Here is an 11,822-nt window from a genome sequence, read left to right as displayed (position 1 = left end):
GACATTGGGGGTGGCAGATTAGGGGTTAATAAATGTAGGTAGGTGGCGGCGATGTTAGGGACAGCAGATTAGGGGTTAATAATATTTAACTATTGTTTGCAAGGCGGGAGTGCAGCGGTTTAGTGGTTAATATGTTTATTATAGTAGCGGCGATGTTGGGGGCGGCAGATTAGGGGTTAATAATATTTAACTAATGTTTGCGAGGCGGGAGTGTGGCGGTTTAGGGGTTAATATGTTTATTATAGTAGCGGCGACGTTGGGGCAGCAGATTAGGGGTTAATAAATGTAGGTAGGTGACAACGACATTGGGGACGGCAGATTAGGGGTTAATAAATATAATGTAGGTGTCGGCGATGTTGGGGGCAGCAGATTAGGGGTTCATAAGTATAATGTAGGTGGCGGCGGTGTCCGGAGCGGCAGATTAGGGGTTAAAAAATAAATTTTAGTGTTTGCGATGTGGGAGGGCCTCGGTTTAGGGGTTAATAGGTAGTTTATGGGTGTTAGTGTACTTTTTAGCACTTTAGCTATGAGTTTTATGTTACAGCTTTGTAGCGTAAAACTCATAACTACTGACTTTCAAATGCGGTACGAATCTTGACAGGAGAGGGTGTACCGCTCACTTTTTGGCCTCCCAGGACAGACTCGTAATACCAGCGCTATGAAAGTTCCATAGAAAAAAAGACTTTACAAAGTTTACGTAAGTCGTTTTGCGGTAAGGCCAAAAAAGTGTGCGGTGCCCCTAAACCTTCAAGACTCGTAATACCAGCGGTAGTGAAAAAGCAGTGTTAGCACCTGTTAACGCTGCTTTTTAACTTACCGCAAAACTCGTAATCTAGGCGAACGTTTGTGTGCAAACTTACTTTAAGTTGTAACCTTCAACTGAGTATATCTTATTAAATCTACTGTTCTGGAAGATGTAAGGGATCGTATATCTTTTCAATGCCATCTTCCACTATGTAGCTTGAGCATATCCTATAATTTGTTTTTAATCAAGGATTGTTGTAATTAGTTTTTTGACTGGTGCTCTCTAGTCATGACAAGAAGAAAGTGAAAAAAGTGTGCAGTTATAGTAGTTTGCCTACCATGTACCTGTGTGCATTTAAAGCTTTTTACTATACTCTTTGGTATCTGTAAAAAAAAAAAAAAATATTGAATAATATTTTGTATAAATTAAAACTAATACTAATAATATTTAGTTCAATGCCAAGATCTTGCAAGCCTCCAGCTAACAATTGGAGCAATATCGGATGACTTAACAAAAGTACATTTTTAGATGTAAAATAAAAGAAGTAGTACCCTAAAGATGATTAAGCTAAATTACAGTAAGACATTAAAATAAAGAGATCAATGGGTTGAGGTCATTCTTAGGGGTGGTCCATTAGCTGGAAAATAATGGAGGGGGTATTTTTTCATTAACAGACCACCACCCTGTTGGTGAATTCAGAATGTTGGTATGTTGCAGTAGATGGCGCTATGAAGAGAGAGACATGAAGATCAAAATCAGACACAACAAAACATGTTGAATCTTACGCTAATATGACAGAAATCTAGGGGTTCTAAGAACCATGCCACTTATAAGGCCTTAAATATGTTTTTTTCATTCCACCCCTGCCCTCTACATTCATAGTCACCTTCCTTATCCATTCCTGCTTAGACCATCTAAATATTCCAGTCCCCCTATCACTAAATATATAGACTGAAACTCCCTCAAAAATTCCTGATACGCACCACACACTCTGTATCTCACCCTTTGATGACTCATTGCTCATCCCCTCCTATTCCAATACCGCACACAACACATATTTTTCAAATTTAATATGACACTTGCCATATTTTCCGGCAGCATCACTTCCATTATTGTTACACTGACTAGCACTTTGTAATACAAAAGCAGACGCTTTGAAGTAACTATGATCACATACGATATATCCCCCAAACATTTTGTCTATTAGATTTCAAAGGTGGAGACAAGTAGCCAATGAACCCAATGCGCACTATGATTTCTGGGTCTTATAGTCCCACTGTAAGCATTGCAGGCATTTACAAGTCCCATCAGCCCCAGCGCCATTCTTGTCAAACACTACAGGCACAGACCGTGATTGAATTCTGTAGGGCCTTATAAGTGGAATGGTTCTAAAAAAAACTAGATTTCTGTTATATAAGTGTAAGATTCGGGATATATAGTTGTGTCTGATTTTGGTCATCATATCTCTCTCTCTCTCTATAGCGCTTTCTTCTTACATTCTGTATTTACCAACAGAGTGCGGTTCATTAATGGAAAAGTACCACTTAGGGTTTACAATAGGAAGGCTTCCTTAGAAACTAATTTGGTGACAAATGGTTGTGGTTTCTTTTTAAAATTGTATGTGGCTTAAAATTTGGTATTCAATAAGAATGGTTATTCTATAAGATTACAGTCATCATATTGATGAACCTTCTAAAGAGTCGGATGTGATTGTTTTTCTCCTTCTTAACATAGCTCCATAGCTTGTTACAGATAGTTAAGGTCATTGTCACTTGAAATGTTGTTGCATTTTATGCAAAGACATAGAGACCTATTTGTGCATAAACTATAATTTAGTGTACTATATCACTGTGGGTCCCTACTTAGAATAAAGATGCTTTTATTATTGAATATATTTTAAAAAGATACTGATTTTCTGTTTTTAAACAAAATTCCATTTAAAGCTACGTACCATGTGTAGAAACTAACAATTCTACATATTTAAAAAAAAAATTTAAGCTATGTCCTACATACTTTAAAAAAGCATTACCAGCATATAATACTTTCTAATACTGATAGCTTATTTGTTGGAACCAGGAGGCTCAGGAGTGGTTTTTAGTCAATCGGGGGAAGAGTGGCAGTGGAAATAGAGTTAAGCAGTAACAATCCGTAGTCTAGGGGCATGACTGCAGGGTAAGGTGTGGCTATTCCTAGACTCACTTTAAGGTCACTTCATGTTCTCAGGATTGTGATTCACTCCAATTCTTATTGGATAACATTGATACACCGTAATTCTCGTGGGAGAAAAATATTTATTATTTATTTCACTTAATATATGGTGTTAATATATTGTTTGTATTACATTTAGCAACTTTATGTTACTTTATGAGTTATGGGATTTTAAGCTCAAAACTTTTTTTCTGGTGTGCTATTCCTAGACAGAATTTGAATGTTCCAAGTTTCTTTTCTAAAAAAAGAGACATTAAAAGGGTAAAGAAGGTGGACTTATAGACATGTGTACAGAGCTCTCAAACCATGACAAATTCTGAGAACTTTGTGATGGTTAAAATAGCAATACTTTTTTTTTTTACTTCATTATACTCAGTTCCTTACAAAATTAGTTTTTTTTATTTATTATTGTTTATTATTTAATCTGAATTTATTATTTAATCCAATTTGTTTGAGTAATTAATCATTTCAGTATATAATCAATCAATAATCAGTTTCTCATATTTTGAACTTACTTATGTAAATGTTCCACTTCTTCAATAGTCTCTGGAAGCATCTTTCCTTTGGTTTCCGGCAGCAACAATACTAATATGCCTGATAATATTCCAAGAACAGCTAAAAAATAAAATAAATGCAAAAGCAGAATAAAGTTCACACATTAGTTTTAAAATTTATGTTTGAAAAATAAATATTTGTCAGAGTTATCCAAGGTTTAGCTTTCTGATTGGAATTCAACAGCCAAAGGTACTTGATAAACAATCAACACCCACATATCAACCAATAGCACACATTAGATAAACAACAACGTTGGCCTCCAATCCACGAGCTCAGACATGTAAAACAAGATGGCGCTGCCCATGGCAACAGCAGCAGTGGCCATTTTAGATGATGATTGAATAATGCAAAAAAAAACCACATTACTGGCAAAATTGATCTCAAGACACAGTTTCGCTAAATTAACTAAGCATTCTGAAAATAATTAGATATTAAAGCAAATGTCATTAACTTGCAACTCATTGCTTGATAAAAGGTTTAACATGAAATATTCAGCTTTGTTAAAGTTTTGTCTTACTCTAACCTATCTAATCTACTCTCTAATACGTTTTTAAATTATATTTCATCCTTACCAAATACTATCAGTGGAAGATCTTTCCAGATATCTGCTAGTCGATAAACAATAAATGGAGTTATGATTCCTCCAAGATCACACATTGATGAACAAACCATTATACCCAGATTTCTATAGAGAAGGAAAAAAAGCACATATTAATATTAATATAGACAGTGGCCCATATTTATCAAGCTCCGTACGGAGCTTGTGGGCCCGTGTTTCTGGCGAGTCTTCAGACTCGCCAGAAACACAAGTTATGAAGCAGCGGTCTAAAAACCGCTGCTCCATAACCCTGTCCGCCTGATCTGAACAGGCAGACAGGAATCGCCGATTGGCCGCGAGTCAGCAAGGAGCGGCGTTGCACCAGCAACTCTTGTGAACTGCTGGTGCAATGTTAAATGTGGAGAGCGTATTGCTCTCAGCATTTAGCGAGGTCTTGTGGACCTGATCTGCCCTGTCGGATCAGGTCCGCAAGACCTTTGATAAATAGAGGCCAGTGTATCAATGTCCATTATCTATATCATTGTGATTTTTTTAATATTTGTTTTATAATGCAGAAAATCATTGTTACCTAAAAAGAGTGTATTTTCTTCTGCATTTGTCCTTTTAAGACATAAATATCAGTTTTGGGTGTAGAATGGTCTACATTACTATATAGACAGCCGTACTAATCCAACACTTTTTCACAGAGCCCCAGGCCGCTCTAATATGTGGCAAAAGTACGCTAAACCTCCTATTAGTTTGGCCCTGGGCTCTATGAAGAAGATTCGGGAATAGCGCAGCTGCACAGCTCGCTACACTTACCTATAGCGCACCAACCCTTCTTCACAGAGCCCAGGGTCATGCTAATAGGGGTTTAGCATGCTCTATGTCTCCTGGCGCTCTGCGAAGAAGGATTGGGATCAGCATGGCTCTCCAGTGTGCTAAAGGTAAGTCTTTGAAGTTACAGATTAATTTTTTCAACTAGGTAAATTTAAATTTGTTTAATGAAAATGAATGTAAATGTTCCCCTAATATTCAGTATTTGTTTAATTTAAAACAAAACAAATATTGAATAGCACGGTACAAAAGTTTTGGCTGAACCAAATTTTTTGCCCGTGCACACCTCTACTGATATACATTATCTCACATTTTTGTAAATATTTTATTACATCTATTCATGTGACAACACTGAAGAAATTACACTTTGCTACAATGTAAAGTAGTGAGTGTACAGCCTTTATAACAGTGTAAATTTTCTGTCCCCTCAAAATAACTCAACACACAGCCATTAATGTCTAAAACGTTGGCAACAAAAGTGAGTAAACCCCTAAGTGGAAATGTCCAAATTGGGCCCAATAAGCCATTTTCCATCCCCGGTGTCATGTGACTCGTTAGTGTTACAAGGTCTCAGGTGTGAATGGGGAGCAGCTGTGCTAAATTTGGTGTTAGCACACTCACACTCTCTCATACTGGTCACTGGAAGTTCAACATGGCACCTCATGGCAAAGAACTCTCTGAGGATCTGAAGAAAAGAATTGTTGCTCTACATAAAGATGACCTAGGCTATAAGAAGATTGCCAAGACCCTGAAACTGAGCTGCAGCACGGTGGGCAAGACCATACGGCGGTTTCACAGGACATTTTCCACTCAGAAAAGGCCTTGCCATGGTCGACCAATGAAGTTGAGTGCACATGCTCAGCTTCATATCCAAAGGTTGTCTTTGGGAAATAAACATATGAGTGCTGCCAGCATTACTGCAGAGGTTGAAGGGGTGGGGGTCAGCCTGTTAGTGCTCAGACCATAAGCCACACACTACATCAAATTGGTCTGCATGGCTGTCGTCCCAGAAGGAAGCCTCTTCTAAAGATGATGCACAAGAAAGCCCGCAAACAGTTTGTTGAAGACAAGCAGACTAAGGACATGGATTACTGGAACCATGTTCTGTGGTCCAATGAAATCAAGATAAACTTATTTGGTTCAGATGGTGTCAATCGTGTATGGCGGCAACCAGGTGAGGAGTACAAAGACAAGTGTGTCTTGCCTACAGTCAAGCATGGTGGTGGGTGTGATGAGAGCAGGATGTGATGTCACTAGTTTGTGGGCGGGGCTTAGGTCCAGTGTCTGTGTCGCAGTTAGTTTAGTACAATCAACCTGACTAGATGTGTATTGTTATGCTCTGCAATAAAATATAGTTGTACCATCATTGCTGTGTCCTGCATATGTCCTGCATCTCATGACATGGTGTCAGAAGTTCTGGACTGCGCTTCTGTTCCTGATCGACTGCAATGTCAAAGTTTACCCCACCTGAGCCTTTTGACTTCTCTCAGCCTGCAGCTTGGCCCACATGGCGTCAGCGGTTTCAGCGCTTCAGGATTGCTTCCAAACTGAACAAGGAGGGTGGTGAAGTACAAGTCAATTCTCTTTTATACTCTATGGGGAAAGATGTGGAGCCAGTGTTCAATGCTTTTATTTTCCAAGAAGGGGAAGAATTTAACTTTGATATAGCTATGGATAAACTCAGTGCCCACTTTGTGCCCAAAAGAAATGTGATTCATGAGAGAGCTTGTTTTCACAAACGTAATCAGCGTGTGGGAGAATCTGTGGAGTCATTTGTGCGCAGCCTGTATGAATTAGCTGAATTCTGTGAGTTTGGTGTTGCTAAAGAAGAGCAAATCAGAGACAGAATAGTTATTGGAATTGCAGATGCTGAAGTCTCCCTGAAGCTGCAGTTAGAGCCTGATTTAACGTTAGACGGGGCTATTAGGATGGCCCGCCAGAGTGAACTGGTAAAAAAGCAAAGTGCTGATCTGAGGTCTGAGAGTATTGTGGATGAAGTGCAACAGTCTAGGAAAACTGCTAGTGAAAGGCACAGTGTGAGCGGTAGATCTAAAGTACTGGAAAGGCCTAGAAGTGGATGGGCGCAACATGGGCGATGCACACGGTGCTACTGGGCTCATGATCAGAGTGCTATATGCCCGGCCAGAGATAGAAGGTGCAGAAAATGCAAGAGAATAGGCCATTTTGAAGTGGTGTGTAAAACTGAATACATTAAGGAGATGCAGGTGGACAGTGACCAGGAGGGTCAGGAAGTGTCTTTTGTGGGGTCTGTTGTGGAACGGACAAGCTCAGAGGAAGATTGGAAAGTTACTTTTACTGTAATGGGAGCCAAAGTTGATTTTAAGATTGACACAGGAGCAGATATCACTGTAATGTCTTTTGCTGAATTTATGAAACTGCCTCGACAGCCCCAGCTGGCGAAGGTTACTACAAATGTCCATAGTCCTGGTGGCCGCATTGATTGTGTGGGGAAATTTCTTGCCAGCTGTGAGTACAAGCAAAGGAAGTTTACCATGTGGGTGCATGTGATCCGAGGTCAGTGTGTTAACAGTTTATTGAGCAGAAAAGCAGCCTGTGACTTGGGCCTCGTGGCCAGAGTGAATGAGATTTCCGAAGATATGTTTGGCGAGTTGGGCCTGCTGAACTGCAAACCTGTCCGTATAGCACTTAAAAGTGACGCAGTCCCATACAGTATTTCTACCCCTCGTAGCATCCTGTTCCCGCTCATGCCTCAAGTGGAGAAAGAGCTTATGCGCATGAAGTCTATGGGGGTTATTGAAGAGGTTGTTGAAGCGACTGATTGGTGTGCCCCCATTGTTCCGGTTGCAAAGAAAAACGGAAAGGTGCGCATCTGTGTGGACCTGAAAAGGTTGAATGAAGCAGTAAAGAGAGAGAGATTTGTGCTGCCGACATTAGAAGATATAGCTCCAAAGTTGGCTGGGGCGAAGTTCTTTTCCACATTAGACGCTTCTAGCGGCTTTTGGCAGATCCCCCTGGATCCAAAGTGCCGCAAACTGACTACCTTTATCACACCGGTAGGTCGGTTCTGCTTCTGCAGACTCCCCTTTGGGATATCCTCCGCTCCTGAAATCTTTCAAAGGGAAATGAGTTCTCTCCTGAGTGACCACGTGTGCACAGCGGTCGTCATGGACAACATTCTAGTGTATGGGTCTACAGTGGAGGAGCATGATCAGCGTTTGAGTTGTGTGCTACAGGCTATCAAAGAGTCTGGGCTGAAGCTGAATAAAAAAAAATGTCATTTTAGGAAAACTGAATTGTGCTACTTTGGGCATATCATCAACGGGGATGGCATCAAGCCAGACCCGAGAAAATTTGTGCTATTGAACAGATGAAAAGCCCTTCGGATGTGCATGAGCTGAGACAGATATTGGGCCTTGTAAACTACGTGGGCAAGTTTCTTCCGGATTTATCAACAGTTTTAAACCCTGTCACAGAGTTGTTTAAGAAAGACGTTGCCTGGGTCTGGGGACCTTCACAAGAAAAAGCTTTTCTGCATGCCAAGTCCCTGCTGGGGTCTGCCCCAGTGCTGGGGTTCTACGACCCTTCAAAAAAGACTGTGGTTAGTGCCGATGCAAGCAGTTGTGGGTTGGGGGCTGCACTCCTGCAGCTGAATGACAACAAACTACAGCCTATCGCTTACTGTTCACACACACTGACGGCTGCGGAGTCAAAATACGCCCAAATTGAGAAAGAGTGCCTGGCTGCAGTTTGGGCCTGTGAGCGCTTTCAGCGTTATCTAGTGGGTTTGGAGAAATTAAGTCTGGAAACTGACCACAAACCGCTAGTCCCTCTAATCAATTCTTATGACATTGACAAAACACCTTTGAGATGCCAGAGACTTTTAATGAGACTGCTCAGGTTCAATGTTCAGGCAGTGCATGTGCCGGGGAAACAACTGGTTGTGGCAGATACACTATCCAGGCTCCCGCTGGCTGCTGCTGAAGAATCCTCCACGGAATCGGATGTGAAAGTGTATGTTGATTCAGTTCTGGCCTCTAAGTCCATTTCTTCAAGGAAACTGGAAGAGATAAAGAAAGAGACATATTTGGACACAGATCTGCAAGAAGTTATAAGGTACATAAAAGAAGGCTGGCCCGAGAGCCGGGCAGCCTGGATGTCTTTAAATGCTTAACAGCCAGAGAGGTCGCAGCTCACGGAGCTGGAGGGGTTTGTGCTGTTCCAAGACCGCATTGTAATTCCTGTCAGTATGAGGAAGGAGATGTTAAACAGGATTCACGATGGCCACTTAGGCATTACAAAGTGCAGAGAAAGGGCAGCTACAGCTGTGTGGTGGCCTGGGATCAGCTCCGACATTGCAAATCACGTGTCTAAATGTGCCTTTTGCCGGGAACGCCGGCCTACTCAGAGAAGGGAGCCCTTGATGTCTACTCCGCTGCCTGCGGGGCCGTGGCAGAAAATAGCTGCTGATTTGTGTGAACTGCACGGGAAAAAGTTTCTTGTTGTGATCGACTACTATTCCAGGTATTTGGAAATTGCACCCCTGAATGATATCACAAGTCAGGCCATTATCATTCGCCTGAAGAGCTTGTTCGCCAGCTGGGGCATTCCAATGGAGCTGGTGAGTGATAATGGTATGCAGTTCGCTTCTACAGAGTTCAGTGCTTTCAGCAGGGAATATGATTTTGTACATTCCACGTCAAGTCCACATTATCCGCAGGCCAACGGAATGGCTGAAAGGGCAGTTCAAACAACAAAATTCATTTTAAAGCAATCTGAGCCGTACCTAGCCCTCTTGTCATACAGGGCGACGCCCATTCAAGCCACTGGGTTTAACCCGGCACAGGTGATGCTAGGACGACAGATTCGCACCACTTTACCCTCAGTGGGTGTCTTCAAGCCACCTGGCCCTGTTCCTCGGGATGAAGTCCATAGGAGGGATGAAGAGGCCAAAAAGGGTTATCGTTTCTTCTACGACAGGAGACATTCTGTCAGGCCTTTACAGGAACTGAAAGCGGGCCAAAGTGTCAGAATTAAACTGGATGATGAGAAGAAATGGAAGACGCCTGCTACGGTAGTTGGCCGCTCTCCAGAACCAAGGTCTTACACAGTCCTTACAGAGGGAGGGACGGTTACACGCCGTAACCGAAGACATCTTCAGCCTGTACCTGAGAGTCTGGAACCAGATACCTCAGTACCACCACCGGTGGGATCCCCTGTTCTAAGAGAGGTGCCTTCCCCTCAGCAAGATCACAGCTGGGATATATCTTTGCCTCCAGCAGACTCTTGTTCACCATCTTCTGTATCAGAGGACAGTTCATGCAAAGTTACATCAAGCGGAAGAGTGGTGAAACTTCCGGCCCGATACAGGGACTGACTTTAGCTAGAACAGTGACCGGAAGTATGTGCAGAATAATCCCATGGTCACTGTGGACTAGGGCAGTCTACCCCGATGTCCGAGTCAGGATGTAATTTATTTGTTCATGTTTTCTAATCTATCTGTTTTTATAATGTTCAAAAACAAAATGTTGTTGTATACCCTGTTGGTGTACCTTGTTATTTATTATATGCAAATGTATGCTTTGCCTTTGAAAAAGGGGAAGATGTGATGAGAGCAGGATGTGATGTCACTAGTTTGTGGGCGGGGCTTAGGTCCAGTGTCTGTGTCGCAGTTAGTTTAGTACAATCAACCTGACTAGATGTGTATTGTTATGCTCTGCAATAAAATAGAGTTGTACCATCATTGCTGTGTCCTGCATATGTCCTGCATCTCATGACAGTGGGAGTGTCATGGTCTCGGCCTGCATGAGTGCTGCCAGCACTGGGGAGCTACAGTTCATCAAGGGAACCATGAATGCCAAGATGTACTGTGGCATACTGAAGCAGAGATTCAGAGACTGGGCCACAGGGCAGTATTCAAACATAACGACCCCAAACACACCTCCAAGACGACCACTGCCTTGATAAAGAAGCTGAGGATAAAGGTGATGGATTGGCCAAGCATGTCCTCAAACGGAAGGTGGGTGACTAACATCCACCAGCTCCATGATGTCGTCATGGAGGAGTGGAAGAGGACTCCAGTGGCAACTTGTGAAGCTCTGGTGAACTCCATGCTCAAGAGAATTAAGGCAGTTCTGGAAAATAATGGTGGCCACACAAAATATTGACACTTTGGCCTCTATTTAAGAAAGTCTGGCAGACCTGATCCGACAGTGCGGATCAGGTCTGCCAGACCTCGCTGAATACGGAGAGCAATATGCTCTCCGTATTCAGCATTGCACCAGCAGCTCACAAGAACTGCTGGTGCAACGCCGCCCCCTGCAGACTCACAGCCAATGGGCCACTAGCAGGGGGGTGTTAATCAACCCGATCGTACTCGATTGGGTTGATTTCCGGCGATGTCTGTCCGCCTGCTCAGAGCAGGTGGACAGGTTATGGAGCAGCGGTCTTTGTGACCGCTGCTTCATAACTGCTGTTTCTGGCGAGTCTGAAGACTCGCCAGAAACCTGGGCCATCAAGCTCCTTTCGGAGCTTGATAGATAGGCCCCTTTGGGCCCAATTTGGACATTTCCACTAAGGGGTGTACTCACTTTTGTTGCCAACGGTTTAGACATTAATGGCTGTGTGTTGAGTTATTTTGAGGGGACAGCAAATTTACACTGTTATACAGGATGTACACTCACTACTTTACACTGTAGCAACGTGTAATTTCTTCAGTGTTGTCACATGAATAGATATAATAAAATATTTACAAAAATGTGAGGGGTGTACTCACTTTTGTGAGACACTGTATATACAGTGCTCTCCACAGAAAGTGATGCCAACCGGGTGGCATTATGAAGTAGCCGGGTGGCATTATGAAGTAGCTGGGTGGGGGCAGTGAAATATTTATTAATATTATATTATTTCTGCTATCTAAAGCACAAATTAATTGAATATTTTAACATAAATGTATTTAAT

The 11,822-nt window shown here is 42.2% G+C and overlaps 1 protein-coding gene across 1 annotated transcript in view; it reads right to left on the bottom strand.

Annotated features, from left to right (window-relative positions):
* Nucleotides 1–3,464: 3,464 nt before the first annotated feature.
* The window catches only part of SLC22A2 (solute carrier family 22 member 2), a 106,122-nt gene continuing 97,764 nt past the window's right edge, over nt 3,465–11,822 (bottom strand). The window contains exons 9-10 of the mRNA XM_053709276.1: nt 4,081–4,193; nt 3,465–3,568 (exon numbers count right to left, since the gene is read on the bottom strand). Of these exons, the coding sequence (XP_053565251.1) occupies nt 3,465–3,568; nt 4,081–4,193 (217 nt within the window). The remainder of the gene's footprint in view (nt 3,569–4,080; nt 4,194–11,822) is intronic.

The sequence above is a fragment of the Bombina bombina genome, chromosome 4, assembly GCF_027579735.1.
Source record: "Bombina bombina isolate aBomBom1 chromosome 4, aBomBom1.pri, whole genome shotgun sequence".
Classification (NCBI taxonomy): Eukaryota; Metazoa; Chordata; class Amphibia; order Anura; family Bombinatoridae; genus Bombina; species Bombina bombina.
Note: the sequence above shows the minus strand (reverse complement) of the source record. Positions and strands in the feature narration are given on the sequence as shown.